The 20,085-nt window shown below is 48.9% G+C and overlaps 8 protein-coding genes across 8 annotated transcripts; 3 read left to right on the plus strand and 5 right to left on the minus strand.

Annotated features, from left to right (window-relative positions):
• Positions 1-1,442: 1,442 nt before the first annotated feature.
• On the minus strand, positions 1,443-2,519 carry CTAM01_13944 (uncharacterized protein; the record flags this gene model as incomplete). Its single annotated transcript, XM_060529946.1, has 1 exon — positions 1,443-2,519. One exon carries the CDS (start codon positions 2,517-2,519, stop codon positions 1,443-1,445), a length of 1,077 nt encoding a protein of 358 aa, XP_060375448.1.
• A 937-nt stretch (positions 2,520-3,456) lies between these two features.
• Positions 3,457-4,404, minus strand: CTAM01_13945 (uncharacterized protein; the record flags this gene model as incomplete). The annotated part of the gene is made up of 1 exon (XM_060529947.1): positions 3,457-4,404. The coding sequence occupies one exon, from the start codon at positions 4,402-4,404 to the stop codon at positions 3,457-3,459; it is 948 nt and encodes a 315-aa protein (XP_060375449.1).
• A 917-nt stretch (positions 4,405-5,321) lies between these two features.
• On the minus strand, positions 5,322-5,890 carry CTAM01_13946 (uncharacterized protein; the record flags this gene model as incomplete). The annotated part of the gene is made up of 2 exons (XM_060529948.1): positions 5,322-5,625; positions 5,715-5,890. The coding sequence occupies 2 exons, from the start codon at positions 5,888-5,890 to the stop codon at positions 5,322-5,324; spliced, it is 480 nt and encodes a 159-aa protein (XP_060375450.1).
• Positions 5,891-6,547: 657 nt separating this feature from the next.
• Positions 6,548-9,733, plus strand: CTAM01_13947 (uncharacterized protein; the record flags this gene model as incomplete). The annotated part of the gene is made up of 2 exons (XM_060529949.1): positions 6,548-9,147; positions 9,235-9,733. The coding sequence occupies 2 exons, from the start codon at positions 6,548-6,550 to the stop codon at positions 9,731-9,733; spliced, it is 3,099 nt and encodes a 1,032-aa protein (XP_060375451.1).
• A 1,120-nt stretch (positions 9,734-10,853) lies between these two features.
• Positions 10,854-12,572, plus strand: CTAM01_13948 (FAD binding domain-containing protein; the record flags this gene model as incomplete). The annotated part of the gene is made up of 1 exon (XM_060529950.1): positions 10,854-12,572. The coding sequence occupies one exon, from the start codon at positions 10,854-10,856 to the stop codon at positions 12,570-12,572; it is 1,719 nt and encodes a 572-aa protein (XP_060375452.1).
• A 111-nt stretch (positions 12,573-12,683) lies between these two features.
• On the minus strand, positions 12,684-14,585 carry CTAM01_13949 (uncharacterized protein; the record flags this gene model as incomplete). Its single annotated transcript, XM_060529951.1, has 1 exon — positions 12,684-14,585. One exon carries the CDS (start codon positions 14,583-14,585, stop codon positions 12,684-12,686), a length of 1,902 nt encoding a protein of 633 aa, XP_060375453.1.
• A 2,045-nt stretch (positions 14,586-16,630) lies between these two features.
• Positions 16,631-17,491, minus strand: CTAM01_13950 (uncharacterized protein; the record flags this gene model as incomplete). The annotated part of the gene is made up of 2 exons (XM_060529952.1): positions 16,631-16,765; positions 16,991-17,491. 2 exons carry the CDS (start codon positions 17,489-17,491, stop codon positions 16,631-16,633), a joined length of 636 nt encoding a protein of 211 aa, XP_060375454.1.
• A 1,702-nt stretch (positions 17,492-19,193) lies between these two features.
• CTAM01_13951 (uncharacterized protein) lies at positions 19,194-19,586 on the plus strand (the record flags this gene model as incomplete). The annotated part of the gene is made up of 3 exons (XM_060529953.1): positions 19,194-19,228; positions 19,280-19,415; positions 19,470-19,586. The coding sequence occupies 3 exons, from the start codon at positions 19,194-19,196 to the stop codon at positions 19,584-19,586; spliced, it is 288 nt and encodes a 95-aa protein (XP_060375455.1).
• Positions 19,587-20,085: the final 499 nt, after the last annotated feature.

Here is a 20,085-nt window from a genome sequence, read left to right on the forward strand (position 1 = left end):
GGGTGGCAGAGAAAAGGATCTGCCTTGGACCAATGAACGAGGCTCCTGGAATTGCGAATACAGTCGACGATGTCATTCGGAACAAGGTTTTTGTCATTTCTGAGATGCTTGAAGATACAATCCGTTATTTTCATCGTCGCCTTTTGTCTCAGTATCGGAGGCAGCGCGTCATTGATGTTTTTCATATCGAAAGTCGAGAACTGAGCAGGTACGCAAGGCTGCAGTTCGCTATAGGCAGGCGGTGGAGAGGTTTCAAGGGGGTCGTGGGCATTGTCGGTCATGCCATACATGTAGGCCTTCTCTGGTACGGGAGAAAACATGGCTTCCAGGCGACTCTTCAATAGGTTGAAGTTTTTGGTGGTTGGTAATATTCAGAAAAAGAAAACTGTTTGGCTTTTGAGTCGTGCTGGTTATTATCGCAATCTGTCGTTCTCGAAACCGTTTCCCTGAACCCCGAGACGACTGCTCATTTATAGAAGGGCCCAAGCTTGAGTCATACTCCATCAATCGGTTGAAGAAGTAGTGGTAATTAATAGGGAGAGGGATAGGCAGAGATAGAAATGCGAACAATGAAAACCGAACAGGATATGTGTATGACCCATGACTACGGGGTGAAGTAGAGAAAGGTCGGCAAGTCAAACACCCGTGTCAAAGAGCGTGTTTGATCCCGCAGCAAAAAGCATTGGAGCCCTTTAAATGTCTAGAGAATTACTGCCCTGGAAACTCCGATGCGTCTCGGGACAAAGAAATTCATCAAGCCAGCCACGCGCGGCTTCTAAAACGCGAGACGAAGATCAGTCAAAAGAAATCAAAGACCATGCCCAACAATTCTTTCGAGAAATGAAAGCCTCGGCGCCAAATAAGCCAATAATTCAATGACAATCAATGACAAGAAAATCCATTATGAATCATGTGATATCTCACTACAATGATAGACACTGTGGCTGCAAGCCACGTTCCACGTCTTGGTACCACAGACAATCAGGTTGGAATAATGACACCGAGTAGCTTATTGCAATATTTTGAGGTCTGGCACTAGACACAAATGAATCAAAGGGATGTCCATCTCTGCAGATGTTGAGATTCTCATCTCATCATATGGCCTTCATTATTGGCAGATCTGTATCCCCTGCTAGAGTAAGAATGCTTCGGTTTGGTGGTGCAAGTGGTAAAGAAATATCAATGAGTCTCCCTTCAGTTACTGCTTGTACAGCTACTAGAACTGCACTGCTATAATTTCAGCTCCTTTCATGTCTCCTGAGGTGTGTTTCTCAAGTTACCTTACTTAGTACTTAGAAAAGTGTTCAAGAATCACGTAACGCTTTCAGTCATCATTTTGCATATTTCTCACAATAGCGTCATGGCCACAACTGTCATTTGAAACGTGCAATAACGTATTTTGTGTCTCTAATATCTCAACCTCCGCCGGGCCACGAATCGCCTCAGGGTTCCAATCCGGCAGAGAAATCAGGATAGTCGTCACAGGGTGATGGGATCTCTGCTTCCTGTGGGACTTTCATGACTTGATCTTCACTTCTGAATGTTTTATCTATTCCGGAAGCCTCGTGCTTAAAAGTCAGAAGTAGTTTGAAAGATCGAGGTCCTGTGAGCAGCTCTGCAGAATTGGCTATTGCCACCAATGCGTTGATAGCCTTGTCTGCGTCATCAGTGAAATTGTGATCCTCGTAAGTGCATATTTCGTCGATGACACAAATTATCTGACTTCCTTCAGGAGTCTGTAATACCAGTTTGGCAAACATCTCGCTCAGCACCCCAAGTTCCCATTTACCGATGTCATCCCAGTTGAGCTCGCTATTGATGAACGACAGGTCGCATTCAATCTTCTCAGCCATCATCTGTTCTCGAAGTTTGCACACAAGGCTTGCCATCATTAATCTTGAGGAAAGATTGACTGGCTTACCAGGGTCTGTTCGATCCTCCATTTGGGTATCATCAGCGCAGAACCAGCCAATGACGAAAGTCGGGATAACATCCTCCTTGTTCCGTTTGCATGCGGACTTTTCCATTACATTGGCGGCTAATATGCCAGTCGTTGAGATTACCTCTCCGTAGTGCTCCCCAGCCATAATCAGCAAGCAACGGGTTGCCTGTGGTTTCCTCCGGACGAATTTCTTGAAGAGATCGTTCCCGATTATGAAGTCCCAAGTTCTTTCTCGGTCAACACTCAGCTTGGCCTCGCAGAACATCTCGCGTTTTTCCGCCTGCCGGGGCCAGACCCTATTGCACATGAGATACTGGGATAGTCTTTCCGCCGTCGTTTCGCCCTCTGGTTCTTCCATCTCGGCGGTTGCTTCTACTCTGAAGTCTATCTCACTCTGTTCCGAAGCTGCCTGTTTTGGACGCAAAACGTCTCTCATGCCTGTCATATCGAAAGACCATACTCGAGGCGGTGCGGAGGGCCCTGAGAAGGCTTCGGGTACCGCATCATCCACGCATGCAGTCAGGTAGCCGGACTTGATATATCTCATGTAATTCTTCGCGTAAGCTTCATGTTCCATTTTGTAAACTCACGCAAATGACTGAAAGTCATAAGTCACAAATCAAGCCGTACAAGATGTTTCGTTGGTAGTGCTTCGCACTTCTTAGAGAGTGAGAGTGAATGAGGAATAATTGAAAGACGGATCGTTGTCTCATCCCACCAGAGTCCTTCTCCTCTTCTCATTTATAACAGGATCTCCGTGTAGAGAACACCAATGCCGTCTAATAAAGAAAGCTGAACAGAGTGTGAAGGTGAGCAAAGAGAGTGGAACGGACAAAGAAAACCGAACACAGAGTCATCGTGACAGGGTTAACCAGACAAAGCCGACAAACTAGATATCTGCATCAAAGAACCGTGTTCGATTTCGTTTTGATGACATCGGGGTATTTCAGGAGTCCATGCTTGGTCTTTCCCGATTCTCGCCTGCAAATTATGGAAAGCTGCTCGACAAAGGTGTTTGCCAACCGAGTTGGCCAAGTGCGACCGGAGGTACTTCCATACCGGTATCATATCGGAACGGCCGGTCAATGTGTTGATAACGTTTGCCATGTTGAGAGGTGAGATAGATGGTTTGTAAGAAGTGAATTTACTATTGTCAACGATGCAGGTAGTGGTAAGTATTGATGTTGTTCAAATACTCAATGAGAATCTACCCTCTATCAATGTACTAGACTGCCCAATGCCATCACGAGTGGCCCAGAGTGCCGATGATGGGATTACAGCTTTGATAGATTTCGGAAAGCTATGGCATCTTTGTCGAAAAGAACTTACGATCACCATCTTCAGAGGTGTCACCTAAGCTGGCTGGATCACTATAGTGTCGATATGGAATTAGTAGCTCAAATGCGCGGATGAAGCTAAATAAACAGCACATGTCCGAACGATTAGTGCCGACTCTCGAGATTGAGTTTCTTGTCAGATTGGCAATTATCAGAGTGCTGCCACCTGGACTTTTGTCAAGCGTGGTCGTGGCAATCCATCTGACCATCCATCCCAGAGTCCAAGTATGCTATGGACATATTTGATATCGTCCACTGTGCTGATTCATCTGAGCCCGTGCTGCCACCCAAGTCGACGATGTTGTTGTAGCCAAAATATTGCGCCATACCCAAAGCTCTATTCTGACAAGTTGTGAGAAGTTTGAAAATTTGCGGTCCGGTGCAAAGTTTCTCAGCCAACCTTGCCAGCTTCCCCACGACTACGTTCGTGTCGCTCTCCAGAACTCGCGTCTCGTACAAGACAATTTCATCAACTATACATAATAAGATACTCCCTCGAGGAAGCTGCTCTACTAGTCTGACAAAGACCGAACACAGAGTCGTCGGTTTGAGCTGCTCCACATGCCGCCACTTGGAATCGTACATGAATGATAAGTCGACCTCTACGCCACTATCGATCAGTTTTTCGAGAAGCTGACCGATGAGGCTCGTCATCATTCTGCTGGGGCAGCGATCCGTTTTAGCATTATTGGCTGCCACGAGGGCTGGCTTGTGCTCCGCGCAAAACCAATTGATGACGTAGAACGGTGTCGAGGTATCCCCTGCAGCCATGAAGCTTTGCGTCGCCTGAGCAGCTACAAGACTGAGCGGTGAGATACCGTCAACGGCAGCGGTGTCGTCTCTTCCATTGACGAGAAGACAGCTTGACGACGTTGTATTCGTCATGAATGACTTGAAACTTTCGTGTCGTATGAGGGTGGCTGCTTTGGCTTTTTGTTTGCCAGTCAGTCTACTGCCAAGACGAATTTGAGTGGCCACGTCCCGTGGAACAAGGCTTGGGTCGTATTGAAGAGATTCAAGTAATCGCTCTTGTGATCTTCTAGCCTCCGCTTGTCGTTCGTCGGCATTCGCCCGCGTGTTCGGGGATATCGATGTCCCGGGAAGGATGTGGGTTGCGTTCACCATGTCGTAAGCCGAAATTCGTGGTTGTGAGGAACTAGATTGCTGATCAGATTGTTCTACATGAGATCACGTTAGCTTAACGCGTGGAATTTCTGTCCAAGAGGGGGAGGATGCAAGCAAAAGTGGAGGGGTAAGGGAGGATAAAAAATATGACCAGTTGAGTGGACATAGGAAGTTAAAGAATCAAGGAGCGAGGAATACGGGTGTTGAACATGCAGGGAAAGATTGGAGAGCTTGGGTACCTAAACCTAGATTCGTCTCCAGTAGTTTGAAAAATCTCTGAAAAAAGGGGGCCAATGTCTTCGATTGTTGATTCATTTCAGATAGAAGGCGGATGCTCTCATGTGTTTCTTGAGCGTGACATTGCTGAGCCTCGTCTCTGAACGCTCTGACCTTAGTTCTGACGTTCTCAATACTTTTCTGGAGATCTTCTTGGTATGCTCCCTGCTTGAGCCAAGCATGGGTCACATTTTCTAGATGATTAATTAGTTAGTAAGTCATAGCCTGCTTGGGAAAGATCATTGTTGATTAGTATCTGGAAATCGGAAGGCAACCTACTGAGCCTGCTGTTCAGAAAGAACTGCATCACATGAATGAGTGCCTCTAGAACGGCTTGGAACAACTCAAAGCTTCTTTTGTCAAGACGGTGGCCTCCCATGTTCCGATACATTGCCATGTACTGCCTTGAACTTTCCATCATATCTGGAATTTGTGCCAAGAATTCGAAGATGATCTCCGGGGTGTTGGAGTAGGTCGAGGCAGCCTGGTCTATCGTTAATATAGGGCTTCCCTTGCGTACGTCACCGAAAACATAAGGCAAGGCATACCCCGATGAAAAGCTTGAATACTCCACAGATACTGATCAAAAAACGCGTAAGTGCAAATTTGCATGAAGTCGGCGGGAGTGGCTAATGTCCACATTACCTTGCTCCGTAATCTCCCATCGGCAACAAACTTAACCAAGCTTCCAGAGACTCTGAATGCCGCCCAATTCTATCAATGAAGACCATTCTTTTACTCTCCTGGTTTGGGCTACTTCTCCAATGCTCTGCAGTCCTCTCAACCTCAGTCAAAACTTGAGACCAGCTGCTACGTCGCAATTCCGATGCCGCGTCGAGTGGGATGTGGGCTGCGCTTTTCTTTTTTGCAAGTTTCTGTTCCACTTGTGTCATTAAGGAAAAAAGGCGTTCCTTTTCCTCATTCGCCTGCTCCCACATTGCTGTGCTTTTGTTGATGAAGAACTTGTTAGTTGAGCCAGTCTTACATGTAATGAAGATACACATGTATTGAAACAGAGAGTGGCAAGCGTCTACCTCGCATCTTTCAGCTTCCATGCTTCATCTGCAGAAACGAAACTTCCACTTTGCTCGCTATACACTGGTAGTAGCTGTCCCGGTGGACAGATTTGATTCTCGATGAATGATACTGCCTCTTTTTGAGGGTAGCGATCCCTGGAAAGGAGGAACGAATTTCTTTGGCCACTCTCCATGGTCTGAAGTTAATAACCATGAGACTCTTGGGAACAGACTGTCAGTAATGAACAGAACGAAAGGACTGGGCCTGCGTACATCACATCATCTCCAAGAGAAGGCCAGGGATGATTATGAGTGCAGGACATGTGGCAATTGAATTCCGACACCCTAGCTGGAAGGAGCTACTGTTGCCTCAATAGCCGCTGAATATTACATGACTGCATGGTGGTACCAATCTTTATTGGCTGCGCGTAGTTTGACCAACGCATTTCAAGCAGGCTGTAGGCAGGCTTACGGCAGGCTGTGACCCTCCATCAATCAAGTGTGATACGTTACATGCAGAGGACGATAGTGCTTCTGAAAATCAGCCAATGTGAGTGTCTCGTTCTTCTGTACCTACCGGTGGCATTTGCAGCGTCACCAAATGTCGGTATTGACTGGATACAGACAGTGCGGAAAGAGATGACACCGAAGCCCCTTGCTAACCGAGAGCCTAGGACCATCACTCTCTCAAGTGCGGCGGTGTCTTCCTACACATTTGAATCCGGTGTCGGTCTATAGCCCCGTCGTACTTAAAGGAACACTGTCATACGGGGGATTTTCTGCCTTTTAGACCCTTCCTTCACCGGCTTTCTCATCACCATTGGTTTCTGCACAACCTACCTTACCTGGATATGCCGCCAGAACTATCGCAAGCAGCACGAGAAGATTCTGTCATTGTCACGAACAAGGAATTCCAGCAAAAAGATCGCGAGGAAACCTCCGAAGCTAATAAAATGCCGGAGTCTGTCTGCGGTTCCGAGAGTGAGAATGTCGACCCGACGAGCCAAAAAGCCGATACTCCGAGTTCTGAACAAGATGGTCACTCATCAGCGGATCAAGAGGATGTACCCTTAGAAGACACAGTGGAAGAGGATGAAGGCGAGGTAATAAGTGCGGCCCATCGAGCGGCGTACCCGAATGCGACACAGGTGCGTCATGTATTCGAAGAGGAGAAAGAATCCGGCCGGATGAAAATGCGATACCATCAAGCATCTCTACACCACACATTTACCAACTTGCGGATTGAAGATCTCGAGCGCGGTCTCAAGGAGCTGAAAGCTGCTTTTGAGAATCGCGATGACACTTGGGAAGCCCCGAAAAGGACCAAATTTCCCATTCATCGACATGAACTGCGGAGGTCATACGCAAATCAGTTTCGCATCACGCGGCTGACGGCTATGCTGCATTGCGCTCAGCAACCAGCCCTAGAAGTACAAGTCACCGGAAGGATTCCACCTACTCTTTTGACCTTGGACAATGAATCGCACAGTCTGTCTCACCAAACGCCTGGGAATGCTGAAGGTATACCGTTGCAAAGCGGCTCTCTGAAGACCCCAGAGCGTCTGCGAATCAGGTCGTGGTCTCTTTTGTCACATCTCGAGAAGATAACTGGACGAGCTATAATGGGCCTTGCACAATCGACTAAGATGGACGGTGTAAAGGTGCACAGCGGCGTCGCGTTTCTCCGGCCTTTCAAATTCTTCGCTGAGCACCATGATGCAATCAGGAAGAGTCAGGCTGAACTGGAAGCTTGGATGCACACTGGCACACCCTCTAATCACCGAAAAGAATCTCAGAAGCAAGCGGCTGAGCCTATTCGCGAAAATCCGACTCAGCATGACTTTGATGATAAGAACCTTGTGGAAGATTTGAAGCTACTTGTCCACTTTCTTGATAACGACCTGAAGTCCACCTTGGACCTGCGCCAAAAGGTCAAGGATGGAACGGCGCTTGAAATCGAGTATGACGATCTTTGGCATCTCTTTGCACGGGGAGACATCGTTATTACGCCTTCTGACCCCAATCAAGCTTACCGAGTCATCAACATGGCGGGCGGTCGCGAGCCACTGCAGTACGAAGCTAGGTACCCGCGAAGTGACGTGGAGAAGCCTGTTCCTGTGGACGGTTTTGTTCTGGACTGCTTAAGCTTTGGATCCGATGGCACCGCATACATCCCAAAACTACAGAGACTCCCAATTCATCGGTTTCATGGAAAACGATTGATTACTTCGTTACCCGTTTATCCTTTGCGGTTCGACCCGAAGCAGAATACATTACGAGCCGAATTCGAAGCAATGGGCACGAGGTTTCTGGACTTGACTCGAGAAACAAGTTGCCACAAGCTGGCTCGTGGCAAAACACTCGATGAGCCATCTCATGACTTAGACAATCAAGTCATAGTCGACATGCGCCTCGCGATGACGGCTAAAACTGAGTGGAGAATGAAGACCAGTATATCGTCGGAAGAGCTCACACGAAGGGACAAAAGGGAGACTATTGAAGGATCCTGGTGTTATCATCGTGAACCAGGTTGTTGCGGTGGCGATGTCATTTTTAACGACCTCGTATACGATGAAGAGCATGCTGCCGCCTTCGGTCAGAAGCTGACCAGGATGTTAGGTCCGTTGCAGGAAGAAGATCTGACAGAGGAAGATTTGATGTTAATGCAGCCTTACGTCTACGCCTTCGTTCTTCGATCTAGACAGTGGGCAACCATCTGGACAACAGACCTGAAAGAAGTTGTGTTTGAGAATAACTTCAACGACCTCGTCATTTCTGAAGACCACAAGGAGACTGTCAGGGCACTGGTAAAAACGCATGAGAACAAGCGGGCCGCAGAGTCATCTCCTGGCGTCTCACGTAGCGTAGGAACAGCGCTGGATCTTGTCAAGGGCAAAGGGGCTGGCCTTGTCATTCTTCTCCACGGTCCGCCTGGCGTGGGGAAGACGTCGACGGCTGAGTGCGTTGCCGATGACACCCATCGACCTCTCTTCCCCATTACATGCGGCGATATTGGAGAGACGGCGGCCGAAGTCGAGACCAACTTGCAATATAGCTTCAAGCTTGCACATAAATGGGGTTGCGTGCTATTGCTGGATGAGGCTGACATCTTCCTCGCGAAGAGAGTTCGAGACAACATCCGTCACAATGCCGTGACGAGCGTATTCCTTCGCACACTTGAGTACTACGCGGGGATTCTATTTCTTACCTCCAACCGTGTGGGAGCCATCGATCCAGCATTCAAGTCAAGGATTCAGATGTCACTCTCCTACAACGATTTGGATCTCCCAGTGACTCTCAAGATTTACGAGAAGTTCATCAAAAGAGCCAAGGAAGAGCAGCGCAGTACGAGGACCCAGAACTTCAAGATAAAAGAGAAGGAAATCATGAGCTTTGCCGAAAAGCACTACAATCGCCTTGAGCTTGAAGGACGATACACGTGGAATGGGAGGTATGGTTATGTCTCACTCGCCCAGCTTTCGAGTAATGTATTTCAATGTCTAGAATCGCTAAGTTTACTGACAACCAAATGATGTAGACAAATCCGAAACGCTTTTCAAACAGCCATTGCTCTAGTTGAGTACCAATACATATCAAAAGAGGCAGACGAGCCCAAACCCAGTCTTGGCAAGAAGCAATTCAAAAAGGTTGCAAAGGGGTTCAAAGAGTTCGACGACTATCTCATCAATGTGAACGGAGCGACTGAGGCAGACGAGGCTAGACGCGAGGGCTGGCGATATGATGTTAGGAAGACCGTACCTTCGCCGACGCCGCACAGATTCACCCAGGCTAGTCGCTTCCAGCAGGGTTTGAAAAATCCTGCGCGAAACCTCGAGTCTGAAGATAGCTCCGAGACAGAGAAAGAAAGTGACGATGATTCTGAGGACGAGGCCAAAGATGGAAGAGGATCGGACAAAAAAGCTACCCCCAGCACCGTTGGAGGTCAATCTCTTGCTACCGCTGGAGTGTCCCTTGACATGGAACAGTACCAACAATTTCTCAAGTTCCAACAGATGATGTCCGGTGGTGGTAAATAAGAGTTAGAAACTGCAGTGAGCATACGAATGATTAGGAAAGTGACAGTAGTAACAACAAGGACTAGACTTTGAGTTTAATCTACTCCTGCCATGCGGTGCCCATGAGATTGATCCTATCGTGAATCAGGAAATACATGAGAAACGGCTGGTTTCTTCATTTAATTACCGAGCAAGATCCGATTGACATCACGGATTTTGCGCACTAGACAGTGCGGCCACGTGAACTGCCATGCGTGCCATGAGGCTAACGAACGCAGGCAGCATCTGCAACACAGCCTTACAGCTCCACTATGCTGCAACCACATGACGTTCACAGATTTCAAAGCTTTCAACCAACCAGGCTCTCAGTTGCACAGTTGGTTTTGGCCAAGAGCTGGTTGGAACCCTTACTTCTGCAAGTCATTCGTTTCCCCTGAAAACAGCATCTCGCAAAAAGGTCCAGCAGACGCCATATGGGGGTCGCCTTGCCAGCGAAAGCACAACATTGGCCAGTAAGCGGGAATGCGGCATAACCGAAGTGATGCCTGGCCACCTATCAGAAGGTGGACATGGTTGATATATTTCAGCCGCGGCCCAAAACATCAGATATGCTCGGATCAGGCTAGCGTGTCTTATGCCAGCTCCACGCCACGGCTCTTTCGACAACGCTCGTAAACGCACCTGCGCGGCCCGGCCCCTACACTATGCAGCGTAAGCCGGTGTGATAGTCAGCCACTCCGGAGACTGAGGGCCGAACTGGTTGCAGCAATTACTCGTCGGAATGCAGAAGGCTATCAAGGCTGGCTGAGTAGTCTGTCTGGCTTGGTGATGGGACTCGGCGTCAGACTGCTGACCATCTTGTCTTTGATTACACCAATCAACGTCCGTCATTCACCTAGAAAGCCTACGATCAACTGTTGCACAAATTTTCCCGATTGAAGACGACTCTGCGGCTGAGAAGTATGTAGCCTGCCTTGAGGGTTCCGTGTGAATGGGGTCCATGCATGTGATGCTGATTGATTCTTATTTATTGCTGTTGGCTGTCCTGTTTCTGCTGATCAAGTCCTTTGCAACTCTGCTTCTTCTAAGAGACACCTCTCAAAAAAAAGATTATTTACTTTCCGTTCTAGAAATCTCAACCATGGTTCGCATTGAAGATTTCGAGGGTATGCAATACTCCAGGGTGGGAGACGAGTCTGAGATGCAAGAATACGCTTTCTTCAACCAGCAATATGCAACTTCAACATATCAGAAAGAGCACGACATGAACCCCGATCTCATAGTGCGACCTCAAAACGACCAAGATGTCATCAGAGCGGTCAACTGGGCCAGGGAAAACAAAGTGGCCGTCGCCGTCAAGAGTGGAGGCCACCAGTACAGCGGAGCCTCGTCCACAAGCGGCAAAAACATCCAGATCGACTTGGGTAACACGTACAAGGATCTGATGATCTTGAAGCCCAAGGAACCCATTGCAGACAACCGCACACTTGTTTATATTGGCGTCAGCATCACTATGATGGATCTCAACAAGTACCTCAAGCAGACGAAGCTCTTTGTTCCCACTGGCCAGTGTGCGTACGTCGGCGTCGGAGGTCACGGCCAGACTGGCGGTTACGGACAGTTAGGCCGAAGTTTCGGCCTTTTTGGAGACAATATCAGAACCATCCGCATGGTATGCCACGACGGTGTCATCCGCGACATCACCAAGGAGAACAACCCTGAGATGTTCTATGCCATCCTTGGTGGCAGCCCAGGAAACTTCGGCGTCATCACTCACTACATCGTCGAGGTGTATAAGTCTAGTAGCTACCTTGGTACCGTCGCTGGACCTAACGGCTTCAAAGGACCTCATGGCATCAAGGCACTCTGGCTCTACTCCAAGGAAGTTCTTACCACACTTCTCAATGCCATTGCCGAGATGGCTGATGACCCTACATTCCCCCGCGGCTTTGACCTCTGTGTCAGTGTCATCAGCACAGATTTCCCCATGTCGACTCTGTTCAAGGAGCTCAAAGATGCCAACGTCTGGCAGCGCATTCAGGACCGCATCAAGAATGCGCTCGAAGACGACTTCCTGGAGTTGCTCAATGGACGTTTTCCAGCCTCGATCATTCTGTACGCGCAGTGGTGCCCGACCAGCAAGGAGGACGTGTACGATGCCAATGTCGATGCCTGGTTTGGCAAGTTCCGAGAGCTCAAGAGCCTGTTGGAAGACTTCTCGCTTCAGTTTGGAGAGTTCGACATGGAGATGTCGGATATGACTGGGCAGTGGATCTTCCCCAGAGCGCGCGAGTTTGACCTTCCATACGTCAAGCGCACATACGCGACCAACTCCACCAGCCTTACAAAGGACAAATGGGTTGATGCCGTGGTTGACCGCATTGACCTCATCTACAACCCTGAACAGTATCTCAAGGGACACGAGGGTGAGAAGGACTACGAGCGCTTTATGAGATGTAAGCTGTCGGTTCAAATCCAGTGCTTTGGAGGCAAGTACTCGCGCTTCTTCGTCAACAGAGACAACGGCACATCTTACAGCTGGAGAGACTCGTCTGTTGTCCAGACTTTGGACTGCTTCCACGAGCCCGATGAAGATTCAAGAAAGCTGGCTCAATCATGGCAAGCCAAGAACGATCAGATTATGATCGGACCTGACAGCCCGTTCAGCAAGAAGGACAGACGTCTTCTTTGGGGATCCTATGGCGATTGGAACTTGGGTGATGAGAAGATCTGGAAGTGCTACTACGAAGATGAGGAGAAGTACAGGCGGCTTGGAAAAGCCAGAGCACTCGCTGATCCCAACGGAACGTTTACTGCAAATCCGTTCGCAATTACTGCAGTCAACAATGCAAAGTTGTGAACGGGACTATGTACTGCACTAAAAACTGGACTGGGCGGAAAACTTGTACGTTAAGGATTAGGTCAAAGTTGTACCCCAAATTGTTTGTAGTCTAAAATTGCATAACCTTCATCACATTGACATTCTCAGCGCCAACATTTTGCCAATATCCGGAGTCCCCAACCCAGTGACAGCGTCCCAGCCAGCCACTGAGGGCCAACTCGCGTTCGGCACGAGCTTGGCTCCGAACTCAGGCGGGAACTTTTGCGTGCCAAAACCAGTTGTGCCAGTGCAGCCCACGGACTGCCCAGCAGACACGTCGTTGATGGCTTGCAACCCAGCGCCATATAGCCATGGGTTGATGAATCCCATTGGCGGCTTTCCCGCCTGGATGAGAGCGGCGTTGACCATGCCCACCATGCCTGCCCAGATTGGAGCGGCGGCGCTGGTACCTTGGAAGCCACCTAGTTGGCCGCCCGTCACGAATGTGAGGTTGAAGCTTTGGGCGCTAACGTCTGGGAAGCCTCGGCCTGATGCGTTGAAGAGGCCGTTGAACTGGGTGCCAATGGTGTTCTTCAAGTACGCCGGCACAACTTGTTCTTGGTATGTCGGTCTGGCGAACTTGTCCGAGAACCCACCGCTCGAGAAGTCGCTGGCCCTCTCAGGCGCGATACCCCTCACCCCGCCAACTCCTGTGACAAAGGGGCATGATGCCGGAAAGACGGCATTGAAACGCGTGCTGTTGGTACCGTCGTTCGTGACACACGTGTTGCCCGGTCCAGAGTCACCCGACGCGGCAAACATCGTAACGCCCCGGGCACCGAGTGCACCGAACTGATCGCAAATCTGCTGAACATAGCCGTCCGGAAGTGACTGTTCGTTCTCGCCGAAACTAGTAGTGATTGTGTGAGGAAGCTTTTCGTCGGGTAGCTTGAGCATCGCGTCTAACCAGATCAGCCAAGGTTCCGTCGTGTCCCCAGGTTGACCGCCTAGTTCGAGCTTGATTGGTCCATCTCCCGCCACGGCGGTGACGATGTTGGGTACCGGGTTGGACAGTGAAGCCGTATACTGAACGTCGAAGTTGAGTTCGGCGTTTGAGAACTTGTTCTGAGCCTGATCTGTTGTGCCATTATTGATGCTAAGGAAAGAAAACTTCACTCCCGTTGACGGTTGATCGACGTTCTTGGCAAACAGGGCAAAGTCGTCAAATTTGGCAACCTGATTCTGCGAAGCGTAGATCCCAAGACCGCGGGCCAGACTGACGTTCATTTTGGCAGGAACATTGTACAGAGCTCGTATGCAGTTAGGTGTAATGGTCCTGTTACACGTAGGATCGGCTCGTGCTTGCGATGCGGGTGGTGTAATCCTATCTACCTGTGCCGTGTAAAGAAGTTTCGGGTTCACCCCAGTCAACGACCTCTTCACCTTCCGCAGCTCGTCGCGGGGGGTGTCGTCAGCAAGAGGCGCAACCACGGCCGATCCTTGGTGCATCATCGGGTGAGAACAGAATCTCGTCGACGGGGTGATTAATGAGATCTTGTTCTTCAACTCCAAGGGTAAAGAATACTGCAACGTCCGCAGCACTTCCTTGCCGCTATCAATGTTTCGAAACCATCTAAAGTCTGCGTCGAGCAGATTATTCGCCTTCTTCACCGTCGTCTGCACTTTGATCCAATGACCGTCGCTCTCTATATCTCCCGCTGTTGCGTTCCCGTGTTCCTGAAGCCAGTCTATAATGATGTCTCGTGACTCCGTATCGGGGTGGAGAAGTGCTTGTGCCTCCTCCCGAGAGAGGTGCCTGCCGTAAAGCTCATGTCCCGGCGTGGAGACACTATAGAGGGCCCGTTCTACATGCCTGCTTCTATCGGCGGCGATGGATATGCTGAATAGATGATTTGAATCTGTGGGACGAGAGAGTGTCCATCCCGATGGTGGATCTCTACTATACTCTACTTGTATTGAGCCAGCTCTCGAAGCGATGGCAAACGGCTCGATGAAGGAAATAACTGTAAACGCCGCAAGAAGGACAAGCATCTTGAAAATCGAGTTCGTGCCCAGGCACCGGACTAATTATCAGACAAAATTTAACAGCAAGAAAGAAATAGAACAGGCCGAATATTTGCAAATAGCTTAAAACGTTTCGCGGGGCATTTGGGGAGGAAGTAGTAATGAGACCTTGAGACCTCGTTCGTGTTGCACCAGGACGGCCGTATAAACTACAAAGCCTCCTGGTCCATTCGGCACTTGACTAGCGAGCGAGCAGTTCGAGTCAATTATCGAAACATAGCCTAAAGCTAAAGATGCGGGCGTCACCACGGTCGAAACTTGTCTGAGTATGGGTCCGCCTGATGTCACAGTATCTCTCTATGGTCGAGGGTCACATCGTTAGTCAGTTTCAGGTTTTCAAGGCGACGGTCTTTCACCAGCATCCCGCCTCAGGTCACTTCAAAACTCCGGATTCATCGGGTCTCTGCCCCTCGTCTTACGAACCCATTGCAGAGTCGGCTGCTCTGTCGATTAGAAGAATATGGGGCCCGAAATGGTTGTTCCAGCTCAACCGTAACGAGAGTATGCTCAAGTGTGTTGATGTTTGAGGAATCATGACTTGATGAAGAACTCTCCGGTTCTCGCAGGCTTTACTTAGCCTTCGCCAGGTCTAGATCTTGTTTTCTTGGTACCTGCTGATCAGTCAGTCAAGGAGATCGCGGAACATGGTCGAAGGCCTATATCTGATGAAAGACTCATTGGATGGAGATTCAGTTGCGGAGGAAGTTGCATCCTAATACACCTTTCCAAAGATTACGGTATTGAGACCGCACGAACTTCAAAAAGTCCGCTAAGGCACCACAAAGACCACATGATGGAAAACGAGTACGAAATTGGTGGTTGTTGGACACTTCTTCGTTTGGACGATGGACTATTCCAAATGTAGCTAAAATCCGAAAGCGAATGAAAGTCAAATGTGTAGTGTTCCATCCAAAAGAATGTCTGTACCTACAATAAGCTTTACGGTAAGATTGTACAGCAAAAAGTGTGATTTTTGTAAGCGCGATGGAATCTTCGGACATAGTCTTGAACCCGAGACGATCGTCAGCCAGAGAAAGCTTGAACCATCCGAAGCCTGAGAGAAGGCGGCTCCTTCATGAAGGGGCTTGATCACGGGAAGGGGCGTGCTTGGGATAACTTGGGGGAGCACAGCCCGTTAGACGTTTCCAACGCGCGTCAATTATGCAATGAGTATACAAGGCCTACCTTACGTGACTCGAACCTCACATTCGTGGTGCTGGGAAGGAAACCTTCTTTCTCCGATCCGCAAATTCCATCTAGACTAGTCGGGATCTTTCAAGCTGCAGCTGTACCCTTCTAGTATTACTTAATACTGAACAGCCGATACAACGTTGGTTAATTCACCGTCTTGGAAGTGATGCGCTCGTGGGTAGTAAGTTGAACAGCCTACAGGCACTCAGAAACCTATCGCCTCTTGCTACAAAGCGGTGTCAAAAAACACTCTCCTCTCAGATATAGTCTGAATAGGCTGCGTTGATGATCACTTTCTATGATGAATGTCTCGAATTATGTTTGGGCTGGTGATATTGCGGGCCGGAGCTTTTGACATACAGGTATTTCGGCATATCTAAGCAGAGATGCCGTCCTATTCTCCTTTCTCTCTCAACAAGACAAATAGATTTATGGCAGGCTGGAACAGTGGCTTACTGGCTAATGACGGGCAAGTTGGTCTGGTTACTTCCGTATATTTCACTCCCTATGATCAGCTTTGACTAAAGACAGAAACTGCAAGCCTCATTCTTGTTTCTGAAGTGACGGGAAGTTCTTCAACGCCATAGGCATCAAAATCCAACTGCAAGTGTTATGATATGGGCTCGTTGGCTACATTGAAATCGATATTGGTCTTTTACCCATTGAACAACCCCTCAATGCAAGCAATACAGAGAAAAGGCTTGAGCAGATGCGTCGATGTTATAATTCGTATTTCCCCTTTTATACCACGACTTCACAATTCTACATCTAAGAAGCCTTCGCAAGAAATGGAGAGGTCGAGGCTTAGGCCGGATTTCCTCTCAAATTTGCCCCCTCTCCCCTTCGCCAACAATATCATCCCAGCCCTCATCATCGGTCTCTCGAAGCACACCGCACCGAATCAAAAACTCGACGTTCTTTTTAGACCAATATGTCGAGAGGCCTACGTTGCTGAACTGTTTGCGGTATGAGTCGTGAAACTTGCAGGTGCCTTCCTTTCTAGAAGTCCCGGTGTTGCTGATGTATGCTGAATTACTGTGGTTTAAGTACCAGATAACGACACAATCCTCTTACTGGGCAGGTCATTCACCTCTATTGTCAGCATACCAAGCTCCATATGGATTGTCATGGGGTTTGGGTACGTACACAATTTCATCCGAAAGAAAAGAAGCCCAACTTACGGCATGGTTGGGGTTTTCTGTAGCAGAGCCGTGATGATTTTCGGATCGTCGTCGGCTTTGCGATTCACGATAGTCAATGGGGGTCTTTTTAACATAATTCGTGAGTGATTTTCCAGCCCAGACTCCCAAACCGAGGACGTCAGTCTTGCGATCGGATTCGGAAAGATGTGGCGCACTCTGGACAGCCAGTTTCTGTCCGTTGCGGTCGATTGATTCGGTCGCCGTCAATTCGCATTGGGGCTCGCTCGAAGCCTTCGTGCTGCTTTGAGCTCGAGCCGCTTCACTGTCCGAATCACAGTCACTGGGCTTGGGTACTTCCAGGAACTTTTTTCCATAGTCGTCGGCATGTCTGAAACTCATGTCGTACTGTGGGCTGGCAGGGTGCCCGTCACCGCGCGCATCTTTCCGGTCGTCAATGTGAAGATCGTTTAGTTCCGAGAGTAGGCCCTCAGCTGGGAGTTCTTCTGTGTTGTGGATGAATATTGCTGGTACTTTGCTCATTGCTTCTGAAATCTGGCTTGACTTGGAGCGGAGGGACAATTGCGTAACTTCGGTAGTGATGGTTATCGAAGGAATGCCGGATGTTGGTTCAGATTCTAGGTACTTCCGATATAGGACTGTGTGGGAAGGGGACATCTGATATTTTCCCCCTTAGCAACGAGTTTTATACTCGTCATTACTGTACATCCTAAAGATGGCAACTCGCATCACGTTGTTTGCATCCCAGAGGTGAATTGCAAGGTTCTAAGACGGATGATTTGACGTCTGCGGGTGTTCGGATGTTGGTAAGACGCGGTAGGTTATCCCATGCTACCTGAACAACAAGGACAAAGCAAGCATGATATGTTGCTTGATACTCTGTAAAAATTTGGGCAATCTGGTGATGGAGCCAATGGTGTCGGAACTTCGCAAAAGGTGGAGAGTGGGTGTTCTGGGAGGTCAGCAGCGGACTTTAAATAGTTGTCCTATAGTCAGTATCAAGCCCATTCCCAAGGCCGGGAGACACTGCCGCGAATGGCCAAGAGCGCAAAGTGGAATCAGAAAGTGAGGCTTTTACAAAAGTGCTTAGGCACTGACCATCTGAATTGTCTCCGTCCCTTGTATCTCCAGATATCTTCCGCGTCTGAACACTCGCCGCTGTATTATCACCGCAGGCAAATATTGAGTAGCATGAAGCGTGACCGGCAGTGCGCCCAGGCTTCGGCCTCCCACTTTGCTGTCGTTTGGCCATATCGGAAGAATTGTCAATCTGTGAAATCTGGCCATCTCCAACACACAGGTGGCCTAGGGTAGGGGATCCGCCGAGGAGCCTTCACACTCACCGGCAACTCTTAGCAAGTTGAGGTCACAAAGTGTTTGTCTAGGGACCTATCTGATAAAACAAGCTTTTGAACAAGCCTTTTCCGCCGGCTTGTGGGTCTTCCAGAAGATTTCCCATTAAGCCGAGTTACCATCATGGCACCAAGGCGCCTCTGACAGGTGGCCGCCCTACGTAAGTAAGTACGATAACGAAGATGCCGGAGATCTTGCCACTTTGGGGGTTTACTATGGTACTAATTACTGCTTTGGGTAAACTCTCCGAGTCTATACACGAGATAAGAGTGTGTCGTTTCCCACGGCTGTTGACTGCAATAACTCAATTGTTGTTTAATCTATCAAGGTGCCGCCTCGTCGGGTCCGCCGAGACGTCAGCAGGCACTCTCTCCGTATTGACATCTTTTTTCAAAACTCTACAGCATGGATTGAAGAACTCTTAGAATTGCCAAATTAGGACAGAACTGGATGATCATTGGGTTGACTGATTCCGCTCTAAGAAACCAAGCTTTTGGCATTTGATAGCATCCGGTGGGATACTATCGGCACTATGTGGGATGCTTCTGAGCCTCAGCATGAAAAGCTGGATGACGGACGCCTAAAGTCGAAAAGGCAACTACGATAACCTAGTTCAATTTGACTAGTGCGATAATAGCCCAAAGGCAAAGAGCCAGACAGGGAGGGACAGACTTTTTGTCTCGGCAACGCACATTTCCAGTCTCGACAAGTCAGTCGAGGCTACCTATCACGACTCAGTGGGTTGTCAGAATACATAGCAAACAGGTTATAAAATGGAAGACGCCAAGTTTTCTAGACCATCTGTATAGAACCCCATCATCCTCATCGTTCAATCCCATTGTACAGTCCTACTCGTCCATCTCATTTCACAATGAAGGCCGCTGCGATTCTTGCATTTTTGTACCTGTAAGATGTCCTCACCTTGTTGCTTGAGTGATATCTGACTTCGCATCTCAGCGCTCCTCTGAGTGTTTCAGCCTGGATGTGCAGCTGTTACAAGAAGAGCGTCCCCGATCTGCACGCTGCCTATCACTTCTGCCAGCCCGGCTCTGGCCATAAATACTGCGTGAACAAGACGACCAACGTCCAGGCGGTAAGACGTTCCAACGAGTGTTTATGAGTACCTTTGCAATGCTGACACCTATAGTGTATTATGGGCACGCCCATCACCCAAGCGAACTGCGCCTCGAGCTACGGCAGCGACTGGGTTGCGGAATGTGAACACTACACTGGCGGGTGCCCTCCTGGTATGACTGAGCAGTGAGAGGGAGAAAAGGAGTTGTGGCAATGGTGTAAAATCACTTTAGAAGGAGGATTTATGGCGCACCGTAGAACAGTGTTGCATATTGTATTACAATACCACTGATTGCGATAACTTTGATGCTATGAACTCGGATCCATAGACTACGCAACCCGGAGGCCACCAAAGACGAACACAGAAGAGCCGCAAAGATTAAAACAATCGATCTTCAAAAACCTATCGAGAACCCTTTAGCAAGTTAAGTCCGGGCGTGTCAGATGGCTTAATAGTGCCACCCCCGTTACTGTTTTGCAATTCTATGCGGCTAAGCAAGCCACGGGTGTACTATTGATAAGAGATACTACCATGATTCCCCCTCGAGTGTATAGCCACCCGCATGCTGACGATGAGGTCGTTGAGACTGCTAATACAGATGTCTCTAGTGGCACTGTATCTTCGTTCCTGTATGTCCTCTCCATTAGCAAGGCACCACATCTTTCTGTCTACGTACTCTGACTGCCAG

Source organism: Colletotrichum tamarilloi, assembly GCF_030869305.1.
Source record: "Colletotrichum tamarilloi strain Tom-12 chromosome Unknown Scaffold_109.1, whole genome shotgun sequence".
Classification (NCBI taxonomy): Eukaryota; Fungi; Ascomycota; class Sordariomycetes; order Glomerellales; family Glomerellaceae; genus Colletotrichum; species Colletotrichum tamarilloi.